Genomic DNA, 25,519 nt, shown 5'->3' with positions numbered 1-25,519 from the left:
GAGTTTCAAGCAGTGCAAAAATATCTGAAGATTCTGACAGAATTGTATCAATTGTTTGGGTTTAGTGGGACAAAAGGAGAAACCTGATAAAAGAATGGTCTGTGCTGGGTGGCTGGATAGGTTCACAATATTGTGGAGGGTCTCTGGACTTCCACTCCGTAAGCAAATCTTTGTAAAAGCTTGAATAATTTGTTTTCTTTCTTTTCTTCAAAGAGGCGAATTTTATAGTACAGGTTTGTTGTCTTGCCTTGGTGAACTCCTGATATTATTGGAGTTCCAGACTATTGATGACTTTGGTAGAACATGTACAAACAATCAAGCAACCTTGAATCACAAGGGGCAAGTACACCCTTCTAGGGAGACCTAAGAAATCAACTTTCCAGCAAACACAGGAAAAGTTCATTTGGACAAATCTGAATGAAGGATCTACATTGCAAGATGTAGACTGTTCTGATTCCTAGAAAATCTCACTGATTAGGGAGTTTAGCTTCTTGAATGCCTGTCTGGCAAGCTAGATGCCAATGGATAATTGCCAAAAGGTTTAACAGTTGCCCTATCAAGTTCTAACTCTATTTACTGCTTAAGGTTACAGCCCATGTTATCTCAGCAGAGGTCATGGGATTTTGCCCTGAGGTCTTACAAATGTGCAAGTGTCTTCTAGACAAATGACAAAATTAATATTTTATCTTATTTTAATATTTTAATTCTTAAAATTGTTTACCATTTAAGTGCAGCTTATCCAATTATTTACGTGCAGCTTTCCACTTATTTAAGTGCAGCTAGGCAAGGATGGCAAAGAAGTAAACAAAGCAGATAGCTTCCTCTATAGCAGGGGTCACCAACCTTTCGGACCTCAAGGACCACTAAATTCATAATTTAAAATCCCGTGGACCACTAATATGATCTGCCTAATGACCAGCTGGGTGGGCATGGCTAAGTGGTCATGTGACTGGGTGGGCATGGCCAACTCGATGCCACTCGTATCGAGGGGCGCCTCACTGGCCTCTACTTGCCCCTCCCCTCCCAACCACTCCTCCCCTGCCTGCCTGGGCTCCTTAGGGCCCCAACAGGAAGCAGTTGTTGGAGCTGAGCAGCCACCATGAGAAAGAGTTGGCAAAACAGCTGTCTCAGTTCAAATTGGATCTGACCGAGAAGGAGGCTCAGCAGAAGCACCTCACTGAGGACTAGGAGCATAGGCTTTCCAAGCAGAGGGAAGACCTGCGAGAGTGCAAGGCCAAGTACCAGCGCCTGGAGGCTCAGAGGGCTGAGATGGTCAGCCAGTTCCAGGCCATGATGCTGTCCCACTGGAATGAGGCCCTCCAGCTCTTTGCCACCAGCGGTGCTTCCCTCCAGCCTTCCCCCAAAGCCTCACATCAGGAGGCTGAAACAGACCCCAAGTCAGAATTTCTGCCCCCCACCGACCTACACAAAAAGACACCAAAGGGGGAGATTCTCTGCAGCAATACAAACGTTCATTGCACGTATCTGTCCAAGGGGCCGTAGATATTAGAAAGAGTGGCAAACTAGTTCCCCTCAACTCCTTAGCATCATGGAGGGTGGGGAAGGGTAGACTTGCAACTTTGTATTCCTATTGCCTATTTCAGTGAAATCATCCTGTGGAGTCAGTTTCCTTTTCTGTCTGTCTTGGTGGGCTGACTGATTCTTTCAAATAGTTTTATAAGTTTCGTAGGCTCTAGCTACTTTTTTATGCTATATAAATTTACATATACAAATATGTACATACATAACGTACGTACATACATATATACATACATTGAAAGTGTGTTTGGTGATTAAGGAATCAGGCCAGAAACCAGGAGATTGTTCTAGTCTCAAAGCCTAGAATTGCTTAACACAATGTAAGCCACCCTGAGTCTTCGGAGAAGGGCGGGATATAAATTCAAAAAAAAAAAAAAAGCCAACTGAATGGCCTGGGGCCAGTCCCTCTCTCTCAGCCCTAGGAAAAAGGCAATGGCAAGAAGAAATGGGCAAACAGATGATTTAACAACCTCCACCCACCCACCTCCACTCTTCCTGAGTTCTTGGTTAGCTCAATCAGCATAACTGGTTCACAGTTCGCCTTGAGGCACTTGTGGATGTGAGACTCCTCTTCCTACAGCCTCCACCTCCCATGACCCAGGTTATACTGCTTTTGGCACCTTCTAAATATTTTCTTCTCCTCCTCCTTTTTGGAGAAAAGAGGAAAAATGCTGCTTCTTCCAGAAGAAAGACCTCAACACTGAAAGGGGTTTGTGTGCCTCCATGGGATATTAGAAAACCACATTTTCTTCTTGTCTTTACCTTCCCACTTTCTCCATCCTTTCTTCTAACGCATAACCATGTAGTTAGACCTTTTTTTCTTTTTCTCACAGTCATCCCTGAACTCCTTTCTCCTTTCTTTCCAACTTCAGGCCTGAGAGCTCAGGAGCAGCTACACTGCCAAACCTTCTTTTTTGGACATAAATGCTAGATATGCTTCTGTTCTTTTTAAGGAAATAACCATAATGGGTTTCTCTGATGCTGGATCCCATAGAAAAGATGTTGCATATAGAATGCCAAATCAGATCTGCTCTTAGACTGTACTTCCTTGATACACCCCTGTTCTACCTCCCCATCTCCCTGCCTATCTTGCTTGGAGAACAAGGCAGCCCTTTGCACCCAGGTGGCTTTTCACAATACTGTAACAGTGGTGGGTTGCTCCGGGTTTGGTCCAGTTCTATAGAACCAGTAGAAAAACTGGTGGGAGGCTCCGCCCACCCACCACGACATCATCATGGGTGATCTGCGCATGCGCGTGTGATCCTATTGCAAACCGGTACTAAAGGTAATTAGAACCCACCCCTGACCTGTAACCATGGTTATGTGCTGTGGGAAAGAGCTCTGTATGGGGCAATTGTGAGGAACATGACTTGTGAGCGCCTAGCAGATGGAAAGTACATAAGGAAAAGGTTTGATGAGCATTTGTTTCATAATTAGAAGGTTTAAGATTAGACTTGCTGATAAGATGTCCTAATTCCCTCTCTAATATTGCTAGGATATAGTAGATATTTAGCAAGATCTTTGCAGTGGCCATTCTGAGAAGCAATGTGCACCATGGCAAAGCCAGGAGGGAACCAAAACACTCCAAGGGGCCAACATTGCAGGGGAGGAAAGTCCTGCCTTGCTCTTCGATCAGATAAACCAAAATAAGTCTCAGCCCCCAAAATGAGCCATTGTTATGGAGCTGGATGGAACATCCTTCTCAGTGCACATGAAGACGCACTCAGGATGTTTCATCTTTTTGAAATGACACCAAGCCACCTACCCCAGAGTTGTTTTTAAGGTGGACAACTATACAAATGTCATAAACAAATAAACACATAAATAAATAGCCAAATCTACCATATCAGTGCAACAGTCTTTCCCTTTGGACACCTCCTTTCTTTCTTCACATCAAACTGCAGTGCCATAAAGCTCTCTTATGTTGCAGGGGGGGTAGTGGCAAAAAGCACCCCAGAACTGCATTGCCAAAAAGTTATTTTGTACTGTGAAATAAAAACAACAACAACAAAAGCCAAAGACAGTCCCAGAGCTGTGGTGCCAAAAAAGTCCTTCACATTACAAAAATAAAGCAGTTGTATCTACCACATCAGCCCAATAACCTTTTCCTTTGTACATTCCTCCCCCCAAAAAATTTCTTAGGATCCCTTTACAGCTTTCCACAAAGATGAGGATCTGGTAAAGAAATACTTGAATTCTCTCTTAATTGGGGAACTAACACCGGATCAACCTAGTTGTGAGCCCACCAAAAATGTAAGTATTTCTCAACATTATCTTTAAAACTCAAAGTATATTGATGTGTGTCTGCATCTGAGAGAGAATAAAATCCATGCATAAATACACAAAATCCTCTATTACAGATAGAGCATGGGTTAGACAGAATATAATCCACAAGTAGTTGTGCTAAAAGTTGCCAGTTGCTAGTGACTTCTTCAGAGTTCTACTATTTGCAGGATAATTTCTGCCTTCCTGGGCAATGAACGATAACAAACCATTTGTCTTTTCCTAATTTAAACAACTAAAATGAAGAAACCTGTCCAAAACTAATATTTGCATATGGAAGAAAATGTGCTTGATGCTAACTCCCGTTTTGGGACTGAAGACAAATTCCCACATGTGTTCATATTTTGAAGGTGCTTGAATTTATGGAGAGGAAATAAATATTAGCTCTGTGTAACCTGTTAACCTCTAGTTTATCAGCTGATTGGAACTGATGCACCTTAATAAATCTGAAAATCGTGCCATTTATATATCACATGTGAAAACACATAATTAACTGTCACCATTTCTCATAGGAAATGCTGATACATGATTTTCATGAATTACGCACAAAAGTGAAGAAGATGGGACTCTTGAAGTCCAGTGTTCCTTTTTTTATCTTCATTTTTCTGCATGCTTTCCTGCTGGACGTGGCATCTTGGTTCACCATCTGGTACTTTGGAAAATCTTGGGTGCCTTTCCTTATTGGAGTAGCAATGTTCACTGTTGGACAGGTAAACTCTTTGTATTGCGGAACATACCAGGGTGGTAAAACAATCTTTAGCATACTTGATTTAGTAGTATACCTGTAGTAGTATTCACCACTCCACAAGTAATCAACTAGTGTCGTGTCCCCCTCCCTCTCCGACAACCGGGTCTGGGAAGTCTGTATCAAGCGTGGCCACGAAGCCTCTGCAGCTTTGACAAATCCCTTTCAGATTTCTCAGGGCAGGCAGGAATCCACGGTGTGACTTCAGCAAACCAGATGAGACTTTGCTTGACTCAAGGAATGTCAAAAAGCAGATCCTTTATATAGGCCATGGGATGTGGCTTCATGACTCAGCACTTATCCAGGCCTGCCCCTCCCTTCCTTCTGCTGACGTCGCCTCTCAGATCTCCGGAAGCGGGGATCCATCCACTGTGAATTCCCTTCCTCTGGATCTGCTGCCAGCAATTTTAGCACGTGGCTGGCTTCGTGCTCACACGCTGTTGGAGTGAGGCTTGTTTGTTCATTCCTGACATTCTGTCCGGGCATGGTGCCAGGGCTGGGGGCTGTTCCTCTTCATTATCAGACTCTGAATCTGATAGCAGGCCCGACAGGAGGAGGGAGGGGCCCGGCTGAGGAGAGGAGGGTGGGCGAGGCACAACAACTAGTGAATTTCTATCTCTTACCATGCAGACCAGAATCAATTGCAATTCCCATTGGATCCATTCATTCAAAATCAAGAGGGGGGTTTTGAATGTTAATCGAGTTTTTGGCACAAATATGCTTGGGCTACCATGGGGAGAATTGGCAAATAGAATCCCCTCTCGTGTGATACATCTACACCGCACACCTAAATATTACAGTTCAGCTGTTGGAGACCTTTTTTGTTAACTTCAACCTGCCTCACTGCTATAGCTTATAAAGGCTAACAACAATGTAGTGGGGTCAGCTATCTCAACATTTATCATAAATGGAGACCTTACTTGCTCTGAAAATGGTTACTTTTATGCTAAAAATTTGTGGATCACATCCTGTTCATATGGCCAGAGGCCTTATTTTTATGTCATCATCTCCCCTAAAAGATGACTTTGGACAGAATGATGCTCCCATCCTATTCCCATTATATTTAAAAGTTTCATTTAAATGTGTAGATGTCTTTGAAATGTAATGCAAAGCATTCTGCAGGACAAGCCTTACTGGGAGGTATAACTCTTCCTTCTTAGCCTTCTAGGAATCAATAACACTTAGGATAAATGTGCTTACAGTTCTGTTTAATTTTCTTTGCTAACATTGGTACGTAAATAGCTATTATTCCATTTATAAATGTAAGTACTTCCCAAATGAATGCTTAAACAAAGCAACCAGGCCTTAGAAACCGAGATCTTATTTGGGGGGAAAAAAATCATGAACATTTGGTGTTGCTTCTTGCTTTCCAGAACCAATATGGTTTCCTTCCATAGGATGAAGATACTTACATTTCCTTTGCTAATGTCATTGTATAAAATAGCTCCAATTGTGCTCCCCAATTTAAATTCTTCTAAAATAAATATCTCAGAATCTGGTTGCTTAAAATGAGCAATGAGTTCTTTAAAACAGAGAACTTAGCCAAAGAAAAGTCTCATATTATTTTTGCTTTCTAGACCCAATATGCTTTCTTTCAACATGATCTTGGGCATGTTTCAGTCTTCCAGAAGCCTAAATGGAACAGACTGGCTCACATTTTTGTGATGGGAGTCCTGAAGGTAAGAGTTTAAAATTGAGAGTGGGTTTTCTCAAATCAGCTTTGCTGAAGCTAAATTGTTGTGAGTTGCTCAGAGTTGTTGTGAATCAGGCTGCACAGGTATTTAAATTATTATTATGTTGTTTATTATTTTATTATTTATTATTTGTTTATTTGTCAAACATGTATAAAATAACAGATATAAGTATAAACATGATTATGAATACAGGAAATTGATATGAATAAATGAGGACAGTAGGACAGGGATGGTAGGCATGTTGATGCACTTATGCACGCCCCTTACAGACCTCTTAGGAATGGGGTGAGGTAAACAGCAGACAGTCTAAGGTTAAAGTTATGGGGGTTTGGGAATGAAACCACAGAGACCAGTAGTGCATTCCAGGCATTGACCACTCTGTTGCTGAAGGTGTATTTTCTGCAGTTGAGTTTGGAGCAGTTAACCTTAAGTTTGTATCTATTGTGTGCTCATGTATTATTGTAGTTGAAGCTGAAGTAGTCATTGACAGGTAGGACATTGTAGCAGATAATTTTGTGTACTACGCTTAGGTCAGACTGAAAGCGGCATAGTTCTAAATTGTTTAAGCCCAAAATTTCAAGCCTGGTGGCATAAGGTATTTTGTTATGAGCAGAGGCGTGGAGGACTCTTCTCGTGAAATATCTCTGGACTCGCTCAATTGTATTAATGTCCGATATGCCGTGCTGGTTCCAGACAGATGAGCTGTATTTGAGAATTGATCTAGCAAAGATTTTGTATGCCCTAGTTTGCAGTACAATATTATCGGAGAAGAAGCTTCGCAAGATTAGGTTGATAACTGTTAATGCCTTTTTGGCCATGCTGTTACAGTGAGCTCTGGCACTTAGATCACTAGAGATGAGTACTCCAAGGTCCTTGGCAGAATTAGGGTTGTCTACGAGGTCATATCCATCCAGCTTGTATTTGATGTTCTGATTTTTTTTGCCAATGTGTAAGAGAGAGCATTTGTTGGTTGAGATTTGGAGTTGCCAATTGTTTGACCATTCTGACACATAGTCAAGGTCTCTTTGTACGGCAGTAGCATCATCAGCAAAGAGAACGCAGTTGTTTATAATATGATCACAAAGGTCATTTATGTAAAGTATAAAGAGTGTGGGTCCTAAAACACTGCCTTGGGGGACACCACTGTTCACAGGTGCAGGGTTTAATAGGGTGCTCCCTATTCTGACTACTTGTTGTCTGTTTGACAGGAATGCAGCTGTCCACTTATGCAGTGATCCGGAAATGCCATAAGATTTTAGTTTTATAAGTAGTTTGTTCTGTACTACTGAATCAAATGTTTTACAGAAATCTATGTAAATTGCCTCTATTGCTTTGCTCTGGTCGAGTTGTGTAGTCCATATGTTTTTGCAGTGTAAAAGTTGCAGATTACAGGATAATTTTTTCCTGAAACCAAATTGCTTGTTAGAGAGTAGGTGGTTTGTCTCTAAGTGGAGGGTAATGGATTAGTTTATGATTGATTCAATGACTTTGCAGGTGATGCAACATAAAGAGATTGGTCTGTAGTTTTCAATTAGGCTGGGTTCACCCTTTTTGAAGATAGGGATGGCCACGGATAGTGACCATAGGTTGGGCAAGGGTCTGGTCCTGAAAGATATTTCATAGATTATGCTATGGCATTGGAAAAGTTTTTTAAGAAGTAGGCATATAATCCATTAGGTCCAATAGATAGAGATGGTTTTAGGCTGCATAGTGCCTTTTCAATGTTGTCTTCTGTAAAATCAATATGTAGTAGATTGTTGCAATTAGTTGTGATATGACTAGGAAATATGGGGCATGAGCCATTGCTGTTTACAAAGACTGAACCAAAGAATGTGTTAAAGAGGTTGGCTTTAGCAGCTTCATCATTGCAGTCTTTCCTGTTAGATCCTTTTAGGCGTGGGGTGGATCTCGAGTCTTTAAGTTTATTGTTTACAAAATTATAGAAAGTTCAGGTGGATTTCATGCGTAGAAGGTTTTCCTCTTGTTTGCTATGGTAATTGGTACATTCTGCCTTTATTCTGCGGCATAAGGTTTTGTAGCGGCTTTTAAAGTTATCTAAGTAGCCAGTTTTGTTTTTTCGCCAAAGTTTTTTTTATATTATTGAACCCTCCTTATTGTTATGGGTAATTCATTTTTTCTGGTTTTTGGGGTTATTAGTCCTACATATAGTTTAATGACTCTTTTGACTTCAGCAAAAAAGTGTTATAATGGTCTTCAGCGGTATTATAGCCAGTGAATAGAATTTGCCAATCAAGAGATGAGAGATTGGTATTTATGAGATCATAGTTGGCTTTTTTAATGTTATAATTGGGGATCCCATCATTATGATCATCTTTATAAGGATGTAAATTGAGATAAAAGTCAATCATGCTGTGGTCACTGTTGACAAAGGGTTCTTTTATTTGTAGACCATAAATTGAGTTGAAACTGTTGCAGAAGATGAGATCAAAGCAATTGTTGAGTCTAGTCTTGTTTGTTACTAGTTGATCCAGTCCCAGATTAGTAACGGCATTGTACAGGGTTCAGTTGTACATTCGTTTAGGGTCCAATTAATAAGATGTAGATTGAGATCACCAAGAAAGATAAGAGGGTGTGGGCAGGAGGCTGCCCACGTTAGTAGTGAAGTTAGCTTGTTCACATGTATGAGGTCATAATCAGGGGCTCTGTAGCATAGTAAGAAATGAAATGTATTTAAGGACAGCTCGCAGACAATGATATCAGGAAGAGTGAGCTCCTGTGTAACTTGAATATTATTTAGATTTAGGGATTTTTTACAGAAGATAGCAATGCCACCTCCTCTACAGATTTTGTGATCAGACCGGTAAACATGACAGTCTCTTACTGTGATAATGGAGTCTGGGAGGAATGCATTTAGCTACATCTCGCAGACAAATATGATGTCGAATATAGCTGCATTTAGTAAGAGGAGGAAGTCAGGCATTTTGTTTGCGAGGCTTCTTGCATTAAATAGTTTGCATTTAAAGTCTGTAGTGATGGATCGAGGAAGTTAGCGACATGCATGCCTAGTTTTGGATAGTGGGGGTGGTTGTTGGGACATGGGCTATCAGACTTACTTTTGATACAGTCAACACATTAGTCAATGTATAAGTCAGTCTCTCCTTGGTCTTGACAGCTTTTAAATTCTTAGGTTTTTTAAGTTTTTAAGTTGACATCTTTTAAGTTTAAGATTGGGACAGGTCAGGGGTGTCACACTTAATTTCATTGAGGGCCGCATCAGGGTTGTGGTTGACCTCAGGGTGGGGCATGGCTGGGGGGCATGGCCAGCTCAATGTTGCTTGCATTGGGGGGTGCCTGTGATGCATGGGGCTGGCAGATCCATTGTCTCCAGTGGAGGAAGGTGAGACCAGGGAGAGTACCAAACCCTTGTCCACCAGAAAAGCCTCACTGTCCCTCTCAGGCCACACGGAGGGCCCCCAGACAGCGGCATAGGTTGCCCAGAATGCTGGGCAGTGGATGGCAAGCGCCCAGCCCAGCCTTCCACAAGTGGGTGCCTGGCTGTGTTTACCTCCTCTTCAAGGCTGTTGCTGCTGTGCTCGCTCTCCATGGCCAGGTTGCTCATGGTGTGTGCTGGAGGGCAAAGTGTGTGGGTCAGAGGGAGGCCCACTCCCTCTCCATGCAAGGAGACCCAGCTTTGTAACCAAAGCATCTTCAGTGATAGGATCGGAGACCCACCAGAGATGTCATGAGGAGGGGACAAGGGGATGGCAAAAGAACAGCAGGGCTGCAGGTGGCCAAGTGCTAAAATAGGACTTTCTCAGAACTCCCCTCCCTCTCATTATAATCTCCCTCCCTCCCTTTTTTCTTTCTTCCTTCCCTTTTCCCTTTTCTTCTTTTTCCTTCCCTCTTCATTTTCCTTTCTTTCTTCTTCCTTCCCCTCTTTCCTTCTTTTTCCTTCCTTGCTCTCTTCCTCTCTGTCCTTCTTTTTCTTTTTCTTTCTCTTTCCTCTTTCCCTTACTCCTTTCCTGTCCCTTGTTGGATGCTCAAATGCAAAAGGGGAAACTTTCTCAATGCCTTCTTGCCTTGTGATCAAATGCCACTTTTGCTAGTAGTCTGAAGACTGAGAATAAACCAGGCTCAGTTTCTCTCATGGGGGTGTCCACAGACAACAGTATAGCACAACTGTCAAAATGGTGGCTGTGATAGTTGATCAGAGCTCATCTTTTTTTTATGTGCAACAGCTTTAGCGTTTAGGAACAAAGGTAAGTTAGTTGCTTTACTATTAATACATAATCCTTAAAAGTGCTCTCCTGTAGGGACCCTGCCATGGTCTAATTCAGACTGGAAATATAGCAAAGGAAAAGAAGGTTCCCCACTCTGTCCTATTTTCCCCACTTGAAATGGCTGTTTGCAACACACAAAGGAGGGGATACTTTCCTAAGAGCTCACAAACCAAGAATACCAGTGTTAACTTGGATTGTCAACAAAGTTGTGTCTGTGACAAAATGGAACACAAAATTGCTCTCTCCTTTGAGCCCAAGTCTCAATGGATCCAGGATTGATGCAGAACTGCGTGAACTGGGGCATCTCCAACCCTGTTGCCGCTCCTCACTCACTCCTTCCTTCTGTACCTTCTTTCTTTCCTTCCTTCCTACTTTCCTGTTTCCCTCCTGCCTTCCTTCTTTTTTTACCCTTCCTTCCTTCTTTCTACCCTCCCTCCCTCCCTCCCACCTTCCTTCCTTCTTTCCTTCCTTCTGCCAATGGAGGCAGGAGGCCCCTCCTACTGGTAGAGGGAGCTCCACAACTTTTCACCCTCAGACAATGGGTGCCGCTCGGGCTCTCACATGGCCTTCACCCACCCGCACCTGGGCAAAGGGAGGCAGGCAGTGAGGATTCCAACCCACCCGCCTCAAAGCCTTTTCCTCAGGGCGGATTTCCTCCCCCGACTGCACAAAATTATGCTACAAGCTGGTAACTGTTGCTCTTGCCTGCCTAGCTGATGGGCCATATGAAGAGGCCTCGAGGAGGCTTCCATTCACCTTTCTGCCATCCGAGCTCCCTTCACTGAGGGAATCCTTCATCTTCCCAGGGTTGCCACTGTTCTTTTTCAAGGGCCAGCACAGCTCCACAGAACGCCAAGTGTGGCCAGCTTGGAATGGTTGGAGAAGGAGTGGCTTCAGGGGCACCTACCGGCAGGGCCTGAAGCAGGGGTGAAATGCTCCCAGTTTGGACTGGATCAGCCAATCCAGTAGTGATGGTGGTGGGTGGTTCAGAGAACCGGTAGCAAAAATCCCTGCCCCCCCATGCCCACCCACTACCCCGCTTGCCCCTTCTTTTAAAAAATGCTTTTAAAAGATTAAAAAAGAGGCTCTGACAATCACAGCTGAGCCGCGCGATTGTCAGAGCCTTTTAAATTTGAAAAACATTTTTTAGCAACCTATTCGGCCAAATGGGTTGTAAAAAATGCTTTTAAAAATAAGAAAAGATTGTGCGCGACAGCTGATCACACCACCGCCCTGTGCGCTGTTCTACTTACTTATCCCTCCTTTTGGCGTACACTGCGCATGTGCTGCACACCTTGCATTTGGTGCGTGGTGCGCACTGGACGCGCAGAGCGCGCATGCACAGCCAGCAAACCAGTAGTAAACAGGTTGAGATTTCACCACTGGCCTCAAGTCAAGAGCTTGTCAGGGTTCCATTTAACAGACCTAAAGCAGTCAAAACCCTGAGCCCATTTTGGGAGCATCTTCAAGGCTGCCAGAGCTCTGGCGGCAGCTGGCACACCCAGCCATGTTTGCTGCATTGGGCTCAGGTGGGAGCCACCACCATTGTGCTGGGCTGCAGGAACTGCCTTTTCCCACATGGCTGCCTAGGGCCACCTTCCTCTGGAGTGCGTGGATGGGAATCTGGGTAGCCTGCCTCGCCTGGCTGCCTCTGCCTCCTTTTGCCCCTGCCTAGCACTGGAGGAGCATCCAGGCAAGGTGAGGAGAAGATAGCTGTAGCTACCAGCCTTGGCTTGCTTTTTAACTTTCGCCCCCTGCCCTGACTCACCCAACCTGGTCAGGATTGGCAGACACGGAGTAGGCCCCGTGGATCTAAGGCTGACTGCATTCCAGCCTTGATATCCGCCATGAAGTTGTAGACCAGTGCCATGCCCACCACCAGCACCTCTATGGCCCACTTACCAGCCTAGCCTCACAACCCATGAGGCTTCCCTTTCACTAGGACTGCCCCCACTCCCATGTGAGAAAGCCACGGATGGTGGCAACATGGCCACTGGCAGTACTGCCAATCTCAGTCAGCCTGCAGGACAAGACGGTCACCAGGCTCCACACACTTGCTGCCTCTTGTGCAAGCAACCATAGGGTGGGGTGGGGTGGGGTGGGGCCTTGCTGGTTTGAGGGAAGCCCCATGTAGCTAAGGCTGACCATATTCCAGTCCATATGGCTGACATCAGGTTATAGATCAGCACCCGGTCAGCCTGGGCCAGGCCGAGGTGCAATAGGCTGGTCCTTCACTGTTTGCAGGGCAGTCCCACAGGCCAAATCCAGAGGTGGTATTCAGCCAGTTTGGATTAGTTCAGGTGAACAGGTAGCAGAAATTTTAATTGGTTCGCCGAACTGGCAAATACCATCTCTGGCTGGCCCCACACCTGCCCACCCGGTCGCCCTGCCCACCCTGCCCACCTCCATCCCACCCCACCCTATATATGTTGCCTTCGCCACATGGCCCAGTTAATCGCCTTGCCTCACCTCCACACCTTGCCCGACCTGCTCACCAAAGGTAAGCATGTTGCCCGTTCACCTTTCACCTCAGGTCGGGGCCCAGGGATGCGCCATTCCCTGAGGCCCCAGTTGGAGCCTCCGCCCACTTGCCGTCCACCTTGGCCAGGTCAAGGAACACACCATTCCCCGGCTCTGGCCTTCTCCGGCCTCTCCCCACATGCCGCCTGCTCGCTCTCTGCCTCGCTCATCTTCGTCCATGCCTTGGTGGGGATCCTCGGCGAGCCTCCAGTCACTGGTAGTTTTCAGCTGCCTTCCAAGCAGTTCCACTGCAACGCCATCCCTCCGATGCAGCAGGCCGTTCTTCTGCCCAGGTCTGCTGTGAACAGCACCGGCAGGCAATGGAGTGCATATAATATATAACAACAGAGTTGGAAGGGACCTTGGAGGCCTTCTAGTCCAACCCCCTGCCCAGGCAGGAAACCCTACACCATCTCAGTCAGATGGTTATCCAACATTTTCTTAAAATTTTCCAGTGTTGGAGCATTCACAACTTCTGCAGGCAAGTCGTTCCACTTATTAATTGTTTTAACTGTCAGGAAATTTCTCTTTAGTTCTAAGTTGCTTTTTTCCTTGATCAGTTTCCATCCATTGCTTCTTGTTTTACCTTCAGGTGCTTTGGAGAACAGCCTCACTCCCTCTTCTTTATGGCAACCCCTGAGATATTGGAACACTGCTATCATGTCTCCCCTAGTCCTTCTTTTCATTAAACTAGACATACCAAGTTCCTGCAATTGTTCTTCATATGTTTTAGCCTCCAGTCCCCTAATCATCTTTGTTGCTCTTCTCTGCACTCTTTCTAGAGTCTCAGCATCTTTTTTACATCGCGGCGACCAAAACTGAATGCAGTATTCCAAGTGTGTCCTTACCAAGGCATTATAAAGTGGCACTAACACTTCACGTGATCTTGGTTCTATCCCTCTGTTTATGCAGCCCAGAACTGTGTTGGCTTTTTTAGCAGCTGCTGCACACTGCTGGCTCATATCTAAATGGTTGTCCACTAGGACTCCAAGATCCCTCTCACAGGTACTACTATTGAGCAAGATACCACATATCCGGTACCTGTGCATTTTGGTTTTTTTTGCCTAAATGTAGAACCTTACTTTTTTCACTGTTGAATTTCATTTTGTTAGATAGCGCCCAATGTTCAAGTCTGTCAAGATCTTTCTGTAACTTGAGCCTATCTTCTGGAGTGTTGGCTATTCCTGCCAGCTTGGTGTCATCTGCATCTATCCCCTCGTCCAAGTCATTGATGAAGATGTTGAAGAGTACTGGGCCTAAAACAGAGCCTTGGGGTACTCCACTGCATACTTCCCTCCATGTGGATGTAGTTCCATTGAGGACTACACATTGAGTACGGTTGGTCAGCCAGTTACGAATCCATCTGGTGGTGGTGCTGTCTAACCCACATTTTTCTACTTTATCTATTAGTAGGTTATGGTCTACTTTATCAAATGTTTTACTGAAGTCCAAGTAAATTATATCGACAGCATTCCTCTGGTCTACTAATTTTGTCACTTTTTCAAAGAATGCAATAAGATTAGTCTGGCATGATCTTTTTTTTTAATTTGCATTTATATCCCGCCCTTCTCCGAAGACTCAGGGCGGCTTACACTATGTTAGCAATAGTCTTCATCCTATTTGTATATTTATACAAAGTCAACTTATTGCCCCCAACAATCTGGGTCTTCATTTTACCTACCTTATAAAGGATGGAAGACTGAGTCAACCTTGGGCCTGGTGGGACTTGAACCTGCAGTAATTGCAAGCAGCTGTGTTAATAACATACTGCATTAGCCTGTTGAGCCACCAGAGGCCCTGTTTTTGATCTGTTTTTGACAAACCCATGTTGGCTTTTGGTTATTACCTTGTTTGTTTCTAGGTGTTTGGTGATTCGTTGCTTGATTATCTTTTCCAGAATCTTCCCCGGTATTGAGGTCAGGCTGATAGGTCTGTAGTTTCCTGGATCTGTTTTTTTTTTCCTTTTTTGAAGATGGGAACTACATCAGCTCTTTTCCAGTTTTCTGGCAGCTCCCCTGTGCTCTAGGATCTTTGAAAGATATAGTTCAGTGGTTCTGAGATCACGTCTGCCATATGCACGGCTGGTGCAGAGAACAGAGTGGCAACAGCAATGGGTCTTCTTCAGGCCTCCTTTTCAGCCTCTAGTTTTTAGCGCAAGAAGCCTGCAGCAGCCGCCCCATTTTTGGTGTGAGAAGCCTCTAGCCACCGCTGCCGGCTCAGTTCTGGGTGGCAAAGAGGCTTTTCACAATTTTTTCAAACTTCACCAGATTTGGGTATGTAAAGGCTTCCGTAATTGAGAGCCATTCTGGTATTTTCCAATATATCTTAAGTTTTATTTTTTTTTTCCCTACAATAATAGGGGAAAAAATAGTGATAATAGTGAGTTTCTTATGTAGTGAATTTGAAAGTATCTGTGAATTTTATTCTTCTCATATCATAAGACGACATGCCTTCCCAGTTGTAAATCATATCCTTGTAAATATAGCAATCTCTTGTGCCTGAAGGTTATCCATTCTTTTAGCACACATGCTTGCTAGTATAGAAACCAGTCTGGTAATCCAAGCCCTCCATTTTCTTTAGATTCTTGTAATGTTTTCAGTTTAATTTCAATATCAGTTTATTCAAATGATCAAATAATTTCTTTTCAATTTTATAGGTACTGTTTGGAACAGGAAAAACAGTTTTGGTAGGATATTTATTTTTACAGTAGCAATCCTTCAAAAACTTCAAACAAGGATGAGAGATAATGGATAGAGATAATATTTTGTAGTACTGGGATGATATTAAAAACTAGTAGAAATAAATAGAAATATAATTTGGGAAAATAGTTATATATATATATATAAAAATTTACTATATTCAGAAACATACTATGGTTAAGAGGTGGAAGACTGTGATTAGGCATATTTAAATGTATTATTATGATTAATGGTGAGCAAAATATATTGGAATTTATAGCTTTAAGGATTACAAATTTAGGGGACCTAGAGACATAACACTGGGGCTGATTTTTTATTAATAAATGTTTTTATTGGTGTCTACAGAAAACTGATATATTGGGATTTGGTGGAATTTGAGTAATATTTTAAATATTAAAATATTGGTGATCTAATAGGGGTCAATAAACACATTGTAAGACATGTAATTGATATTCAAATATATATGTGGAAAAAGCGATAAAGAATCATTAAGAGAGAAGAGTACTGTTTGAAGATAAAAAGATGAATCTGGAAGAACCCCAATAAGTGGGAGGGAGGAGTATAAATTGGGAAAATAATATTATACATATTTATATATAAGATAATATTTTATAATTAAAATGAGTTTATTAAGGTTAGAAGTTGGAAGAAAAAACTATGTATATGTAATTATATTATTATTGTTAGCACTGTGAAAAAATGTATTGACCCAGTCATTACACTGTCCACAAAATATGTTGGTTGTAAAAGGAAAAACTGCAAATAGAATATATACAAAAGAAAAAAAAAGAAAAAAAGATTTTTTTTCAGTCTCTCTGCTATTATTGAAGCAAAAATTTTTATAGTCCACATTTAGTAGAGATATTGGTCTATAATTTTTTATCTGTGTCAGATCTACATCCTCCTTTGGTATTAGCATAATATTTGCTTCTGTCCGTGTATTTGGTAATTTGGCTTGTGTTAATAACTTGTTACAAAGTTTTTTTTTATTTTGTCACACAGTATATATAAGCATAAGTATGAAATAACTATACAATATATAAGCATATATATGAGTATGAGTATGTAATAACTATATTAATTGGATATAGCAAAAGGAAACAATAGGACAGGAACGGTAGGCACATTTGTGCTCTTATGCACGCCCCTTACAGACCTCTTAGGAATGGGGTGAGGTCAATAGTAGACAGTTTTTGGTTGAAGCTTTGGGGATTTTGGGAAGAGACCACAGAGTCAGGTAGTATATTCCAAGCATTAACAATTCTATTACTGAAGTCATATTTTTTGCAATCAAGATTGGAGCGGTTAACATTAAGCTTAAATCTTCACTGAAGTTCCTTCAGTGGCGAGCTTAACATGTCTGAAAAGCATTTATAGAATTCTGCCAGTAGCCCATCTGGGCCTGGGGTTTTAACCATTTTTCTGTCTTTTTATTGCTTTGTCTCTTTTCTAGTCTTCATTTGGTCTTCCTTGTAGGCCCGTTTGATCCCTCTGATATCCAGTAAGCCTTCACAGTGTGTACTAGCTTCATTGCATCTTCTTCACTGTCCTTCAGTTATTCTTCCAAATGCCTTTTTTGTTTTTCAGCTATCTAGTATTACTTGCAATATCCCATGCCCTTGGTAGGTAGAGTCTGTCACCTTTGCTGTGTGAATAAAGGGCATAATTCATTGTCATTATTTTTCTGATCTTCCTATCCAGACTTTTAGTTCTGGTTGAGTCCAGTCCAGTGTTATTATTATTAATTGTTTCACAACAACGTGCAGGCACAGCTGCCAGTTCTTTAGCTAGCGTGGATATTCATATACATCAAGTTCTTCCTAAGGGCCTAGGATGTTGTAATGTATTGGTGTAATATATGTATGCAGCATAGCCCTTTGCAATTGTCAGATGGAAATGTTCTCAATGCCAATTTTCTGAGTGCCATGCAAGAATATTTGTTATGGCACCCAATGTGCAATAAACACTGGAACACCATTGCCAGTTTATGCCATAATTTTTCAGTTTTGATTTTCAGATCTTGATACTTTGTGATCTTCTCCCGTTCTATTCTACTTTTTCCTGGTATTGCCAGATAAATTATCCAATTATCTTTCTTATTTTCAATTGCAGTTATATTTGTTATATTATGATCCAAGACTATCAATCCATATTTGAAAACCTCACAATATTTTAACATGCTCATTTCAACTTCTTTTTTCAACTGTATCATGTGCCACCAATTCCTCATTATTGGCACATGATAATTTTTACAGATATTCCATTCAATCATTTTGGCAACTGTGTTATGTTGTTGTTTATAATCAGTTTGTGCAATTTTCTTGCATGAACTGAGTATTTATTCTACTGTTTCTTTTGCTTCTTTGTACAACCTGCATTGTTTGCATCAATGCATCATCAAATCATACATTTGATGATTTTTCACTTCTGGCCTCAAATGCATTAGTTTAAATATCTTGCTCTTAAATAGCCAGTCAAACCTTTAGTTTCTTTTTTTTTAATATTCCAGTTGTAAGCCATCATCAGGTTTTATCTTTAATCACTTTTACCTTAATTTTTTGTAGAAATTAATCATGCAATAATTTTGCTTGCTAGCATTCTATTTTGTTTTATTACACTAGCTTGATATTCATGTTTTGTTTCCTGTACTTCTGTAAGTTCCAACTTTTAACTTGCACCAATGCTTGTTCTTGGCTGTTTTACATAATCGGCCATTTCATGGTTTTCATCTTTGACTGTTTTTTTTTGTGTTTTTTTTTATTTTTTTATTTAGTTTGTCAAACATGTACGAGATAACAGATATAAGTATAAACATGGATATGAACAGGAAATGGGTACAAATAAATGGGGACAGTAGGACAGGAATAGTAGGCACGCTGGTGCACTTATGCACACCCCTTCCAGACCTCTTAGGAGTGGGGTGAGGTCCACAGTAGACAGGAGATAGTTTAAAGTTAAAGTTATGGGGGTTTGAGGATGTAACAACAGAGTCAGGTAGTGCATTCCAAGCATTGACCACTCTGTTGCTGAAGTCATATTTTCTGCAATCCGTTTTCTCACCATTTGAATGTATTCTTTACTAATCACATTTTTAATTTGTCTATATGGATGTTATTCAATTTAAAGGGCACAGATATTTGTAGGCTTCATTCTGATGGCTCCTGTTGGTTGGGACATTTGACACTTCCATTTCTTTACTGTTTGTGATTTTACCCCACTTTATTGCCACTATAGCACATATCTATGCTAAAAAAATTACAGTATTTGTCAATCAATGAGAATAGAACTGGAAGGGACCTTGGAGGTCTTCTAATCCAACCCACTGCTCAAGGAGGAAACCCTATACCATTTCAGATAGTTGGTATCCAGTCTTTTCTTAAAAACCTCCAGTGGTGAAGCCCCTACAACTTTTGAAGGCAAGCTGTTCCACTGATTAATTGTCTTCACTGTTAGGAAGGGTTTTTTTTTCTTAATTCCAAGTTGCTTCTCTCCTTAATTAGTTTCCATCCATTATTTCTTGTCTTGCTTTCTGGTGCTTTGGAAAATAAGATGACACCTTCTTCTTTCTAACAGCCACTCAAATACTGGAAAACTGCTGTGATGTCACCCCTAGTTCTTTTCTCTAGATTGGCCATACTCAATTCCTGCAACCGTTCTTCATAAGTTTTTGTCTCCAGGCCTTTAATCGTTTTAGTTGCTCTTCTTTGCATTTTTTCCAATGTCTTAACATCTTTTTTGTAATGTGGTCATCAAAACTAGATGCAGTATTCCAGGTGTGGCCTTACTAAAGCTTTATAAAGTGGTACTAATACTTCATATGATTTTGATTCTATGCCTCTGTTTATACAACCAAGGATTGTATTAGCTTTTCTGGCTGCTGCCACACACTGCTGGCTCATGCTTAGGTGATCATCCACTAGGGTTCCAAGATCTTATTATGTATATAACAATGTGAAGGCAAAGCTGCTAGTTCTTTAGTTGGTGTTCTTCTTCATACACATCAAGTTTTACCCAGAAACTTGTCAATGTATAGATTTTCTATTATTTCTATATCTGGCAAAATCTAACATATGTTCCAGCGAGAGGACAGACTGTCTGCAAAATGGCAGCATCTGGGCCAATGGTGGGTTTCAAAAACTTTCGCTACCGGTTCAGTGGGTGTGGCTAGGTGGGGAGCCCATGTGACTGAGTGGGTGTGGCCAATTTCTTGTCACTCATGCCCATGCCCACTCAGTCACATGATCCCCCACCTAGCCACGCCCACAGGAAAAGGTAGGAACATTTTTGGAATTTCCACCTATCAACCCCCACCCTCCCTTTGCCAGTCACCCCTGTTTCACCTCTTTAGCGGCCCCAGCCCTAGCCCTGCTTCCTTCCTTTCCCACCACTGCCTCTTTGTTCGGGTTGCTTACCTTCCACAGCAGCTGGAAGGCAAGCTGACCAGAGTTTTTGGCGGCCCCCAGCCAGCCACTGCAGCTGCAAAGCAACTCTCAAAGAGGCAATGGCAGCTGGTCACAGGCCACCGAAAACTATTGAAGGTCATAGAAAAAACTGCTGCCGTCGGCGCCATGTTCTTCACACATGTGCATCCCACTCAATTTGCAAGTCAATGGGATGCACGTGCGTGAAGAACATCGTGGCGATGAACATGGCAGGTGGAGTGAGTGAGTGGTGACCAGGGAACCGGTTCAGGGGCGTGGTCAGCTGTCCATCACTACCGATTCAGCGACCTTGGCCAAATTTCTGGCAACAATTCATGCCAACCAATGCGAACCGGCTGAATACCACCTCTGATCTGGGCTGCTGGTACACTGTCCCTTTAAGACTTCTCTCCTAGCCATCTGAGCAACTGGTGTCTATAAAACCTGATCAGAGAGGCAAATGGATGTGGTGGTGTTGGAATTGTGGTCTGGATGGAAATATGGTTTGTGTTAGGATAACTACAACAGCCTGAAGATGCCTTGGGCAAATAGAAGAGTTACTGTTCTCCAGAAATAGGGTTCACAAAGAGAAGTAATGGAAGAACAGAAGCTGTAGTAGAATAGGGGAAGAATCGTATAGTAAAAGTGAATACGAGCCTATGAGTACTTGTGGGTGTGTTAACTAGAGACTTATTGGGGTTGTGTTGCCTCTCTTAAAGTTTTGGAGCCTGCCAACCTGGGTATACCTAAGAGAACCCATGGCAGTCGTCTAAAAGAAAGATAAGCAATAAAAATAATACGTATATAAAAGCTTCACTTTTATATTTTGAAGATGACTGCTGATTCCTCCTAATTTACATTGAAATGGAGACAGAACAATGATTTATGGGATTTGAATGATGAGGATTCAATTACTTAACCTAATGCACCTTTGCAACTGAGCTAACTAATGTACTGATCTTGCACACACAAACAGATTAACTTTCCCCAATACATAGAATTAAGTTTTTTGGGGGTGTGTGCTCGATGTTTGAAGGCGATCACGCACCCCGATCCCTCAGACTTCTCCCGTTCCCTGGATGGTCAAGACCCTCAGAGCCTAGGCCTAGGCCTCTGGTTGATGTTGTGCAACGCACGGTCCGTGGTTAACAAGGCCCCCTTAATTTGTGATCTTATCCAGGGGGGTTCCGCGGACCTAATGGGCGTTACGGAAACCTGGTTGGGCACAGAAGGGGGCGTGCCCCTTGTTGAAATGTGCCCACCGGGTTTCCGAGCATTCCATCAACCGAGGACCCAAGGTAGGGGTGGGGGGGTGGCGGTTGTTATTAAGGAGAGTCTAGAGCCGAGGGAAACCACTGTACCTCAGATTGCCGGCTGTGAATCCCTTTTTGTGAGGTGGGGTCATAGGTGTCAGATAGGCTTGTTGGTCACGTACCTGGCTCCTTGCTGCGTGGCAGCAGCCCTGCCCGAGCTCCTGGAGGTGCTTGCTGGAGTGGCGGTTGAGACCCCCAGACTTATGGTCATGGGGGACTTTTATTTGCCATCGACCGGCATGTCGTCGACAGCAGCTCGGGAGTTCATGGCTTCCATGACGGCCTTGGACCTGACTCAAGTAGTTGATGGCCCTACTCACATTGGGGGAGGCACACTGGACCTGATTTTTATCTCTGGACAGTGGTTGAAGGATCTGGACTTGAGAGATTTAGTCATTGAACCTTTGTCATGGTCAGATCACTCTCTCCTTCATCTAGACTTTCTGATCGCCACTCAACACCGCAAGGAGACGGGACCAATACGTTGGTTCCGTCCCAGGCGCCTGATGGACCCGGAGAGGTTCCGGACAGAGCTTGGGCCATTTCCTGAGGGTCTGGCTCACGGCACGGCTGAAGAACTAGTCGCGGCTTGGGAACTGGCCACGGCTGGGGCTCTAGACCGTGTCGTGCCTTTGCGGCCTCTGACCCGGCATAGGTCTCAACCAGCTCCTTGGTTCTCCGAGGGGCTGAGGGAGATGAAACACAGGAGAAGACGCCTAGAGAGTTCCTGGAGATCCAGTCGTTCGGAGGCTGATCGGACACTAGTTAGGTCATATAACAGGACCTACCTAGTGGCATTGAGGGAAGCGAGACGTCGGTACGTCTCCTCCCTCATTGCGTCGGCAGATAACCGCCCGGCCGCCCTGTTTCGGGTGACTCGCTCTCTCCTTCAACAGGGGGAGCGGGATGACCCGTTGCAGGGACGTGCCGAGGAGTTTAGTGGTTATCTATACGATAAAATCGTTCAGCTTCGGGATGGCCTGGATCAAAATTGGGTGGATCCAGGTGAGAGGTCAGAGAGCCGTCTTGTTGAGACTGTTTGGGATGAGTTTGACCCTGTGGCTCCTGAGGACATGGACGGGTTATTGGGGAGGTTGAATGCCACCACATTTTTACTGGACCCATGCCCCTCCTGGTTGGTACTGGCCACGCAGGAGGTGACACGAGGCTGGCTCCAGGGGATTTCGAATGCTTCTTTGTTGGAGGGGGTCTTCCCTGCCGCCTTGAAAGAGGAGGTGGTGAGACCTCTCCTCAAGAAGCCTTTCCTGGACCCACCTGTTTTAGGTAACTATCGTCCGGTCTCCAACCTTCGTTTTGTGGCGAAGGTTGTAGAGAGTATGGTGGCACGTCAATTACCCCAGTATCTGGATGAAACTGTCTATCTAGACCCGTTCCAGTCCGGCTTTTGGCCCAGATACAGCACGGAGACAGCTTTGGTCGCGTTGGTTGATGATCTCTGGAGGGCCAGGGATAGGGGTTATTCCTCTGCCTTGGTCCTATTAGACCTCTCAGCGGCTTTTGATACCATCGACCATGGTATCTTGCTGCACCGGTTGGAGGGATTGGGAGTGGGAGGCACCGTTTATCGGTGGTTCTCCTCCTATCTCTCCGACCGGTCGCAGACGGTGTTGACGGGAGGGCAGAGGTCGACCCCGAAGCACCTCACTTGTGGGGTGCCGCAGGGGTCGATTGTCTCGCCCCTCCTGTTCAACATCTATATGAAGCCACTGGGTGAGGTCATCAGTGGTTTCGGTGTGAGGTACCAACTGTACGCTGATGATACTCAGCTGTACTTTTCCACACCGGGCCACCCCAACGAAGCTATCGAAGTGTTGTTCCGATGTCTGGAGGCCATACGGGTCTGGATGGGAAGAAACAGGCTCAAGCTCAATCCCTCCAAGACAGAGTGGCTGTGGATGCCGGCACCCCGGTACAGTCAGCTGCAGCCGCGGCTGACTGTTGGGGGCGAGTCATTGGCCCCAATGGAAAGGGTGCGCAACTTGGGCGTTCTCCTGGATGGATGGCTGTCTTTCGAAGACCATTTGACGGCCGTCTCCAGGAGAGCTTTTTACCAGGTTCGCCTGGTCCACCAGTTGCGCCCCTTCCTAGACCAGGATGCCCTATGCACAGTCACTCATGCTCTCGTGACATTTCGCCTGGATTACTGCAATGCTCTCTACATGGGGCTTCCCTTGAAGAGCACCCTGAGGCTCCAGTTAGCCCAGAATGCGGCTGCGCGGGTGATAGAGGGAGCCCCTCGTGGCTCCCATGTGACACCACTCCTGCGCAGACTGCACTGGCTACCTGTGGCCTTTCGGGTGCACTTCAAGGTTTTGGTAACCATCTTCAAAGCGCTCCATGGCTTAGGGCCGGGTTACCTACGGGACCGTCTGCTGCCACTGATTGCCTCCCACCGACCCGTGCGCTCTCACAGGGAGGGACTCCTTAGGGTGCCGTCCTCCAGGCAGTGCCGACTGGCGACACCCAGGGGAAGGGCCTTCTCTGTGGGGGCTCCCACCCTCTGGAATGAACTTCCCCCAGGACTTCGTCAACTTTCCGACCTTCGAACCTTCCGCTGCAAACTTAAGACACATTTATTTATTTGCACAGGACTGGACTAGAATCTTAATTTTAAATTTAGTTTTTAACGGGGTTTTATTATTTTAATTATAATTTTAAAATTCGGCCTTATTCAATAAGTTTTTAATTAGTGTTTTATCTTGTATTTATATTTGCGTTTTTAATAGGCTGTAAACCACCCTGAGTCCCTCAAGAGATAGGGCGGTATAAAAATGTGATTAAATAAATAAATAAATAAATAAATAAATAAATAAATAAATAAATAAGTTTCCAGACAGTAGGCCCCAAAGACCTGGAGTTATAAAAAGTATAGTATATGGAATCTCTGCAAAATTCAGATATAAATGGTGTAACTACAGGAATTAGCAACCCTTGGGAGTGACATAATTCTGTTAGCTGGCGAAGTAAATTCACCATCTCTAGTGAGAAAAGAATCGGATGTTTTTGGGATCCATCTTCCTGATTATTTCTAACATAGCATTTTCATGCTGGAATCATTAGCTGAAGATGTTGAATAACTATGACCTTTGTCCAGTGATGGGATTCTGCCGGTTCTAGGCGGTTCGGCCGAACCATTTGTTAAATTGCCAGTTCTCCCCGCCCCTTGCCCCTCCCTCCCCACCATTACTTACCGGCCTCCCAGCACAGTCGTTAAATTGCTGGCTCACACTCTCCTCCCCCCCTGAGAGCACACCTAAGAACCGCTTGTTAAATGTCTGGCTCAGCCGCACCATGCCCGGCCCCGCCCCACCACTATTTATTGGCTTCGGAACACACCGAAGCATTTTTAAAATTGCTTGCTTGCCCACCCATCGCCCCGCCCCACCACTATTTATTGGCCTCACTCGCAGAGTTGCACAGTTTGCCTTAGTGACACACTGAGGCATAGCTGTAGCTATCCCTATCCTTTCCTCGTGGCCCAGCGTTTCCTACTTTTGCCACCGCCACTCTGTTCCCCATCTCAGACGGCCCACCTTGGACTGCCCCGACTGCTCCAGCAGCAGAAGGTAAGTACAGCCGAGTGCTGCCCCTGGGGAAGTGGGACTGGGAAAGGTGGTTGACCTACCCCCATCCAAGCACCTCACTGGCCATGCGGCCGCCGACCAAAGCCTACCTCCATCCAAGCGCCTCACTAGCCACCCATCCAAGCGCCTCGCTGGCCACATGGCCGCCAACGGTGGCCTACCCCCATCCAAGTGTCTCACTAGCCATGCAGCCACCAGCCACTAGTGAGGTGCTTGGATATAGGTAGCCTACGGTTGGCGGCCGCGTGGCCAGTGAGGTTCTTGAATGGTGGCGAGCGAGACGCTTGGATGGGATAGCCAGCAGCTCATGGTCGCTGCCCACCCGATCCATGCACCTCGCTGGCTACCCCATCCAAGCGTCTCGCTAGCCACCCGTTCCAAGAACCTCGCTGGATAGTTTTATTCAGCCAACATTTGACTCCCTACAGCTATTTTTTCACCTTCTGCCCAAAATCCAGC

At 44.2% G+C, this 25,519-nt stretch overlaps 1 protein-coding gene across 1 annotated transcript in view; it reads left to right on the top strand.

Moving 5' to 3' along the window:
* LOC131185706 (acyl-CoA (8-3)-desaturase-like) overlaps positions 1-25,519 on the top strand; it is a 38,348-nt gene that overhangs the window by 3,880 nt on the left and 8,949 nt on the right. Inside the window, exons 2-4 of the mRNA XM_058158531.1 lie at positions 3,682-3,792; positions 4,335-4,532; positions 6,145-6,246. Of these exons, the coding sequence (XP_058014514.1) occupies positions 3,682-3,792; positions 4,335-4,532; positions 6,145-6,246 (411 nt within the window). The remainder of the gene's footprint in view (positions 1-3,681; positions 3,793-4,334; positions 4,533-6,144; positions 6,247-25,519) is intronic.

Source organism: Ahaetulla prasina, chromosome 1 (assembly GCF_028640845.1).
Source record: "Ahaetulla prasina isolate Xishuangbanna chromosome 1, ASM2864084v1, whole genome shotgun sequence".
NCBI classification, from domain to species: Eukaryota; Metazoa; Chordata; class Lepidosauria; order Squamata; family Colubridae; genus Ahaetulla; species Ahaetulla prasina.
This window is presented reverse-complemented; position numbering and strand designations above follow the sequence as displayed.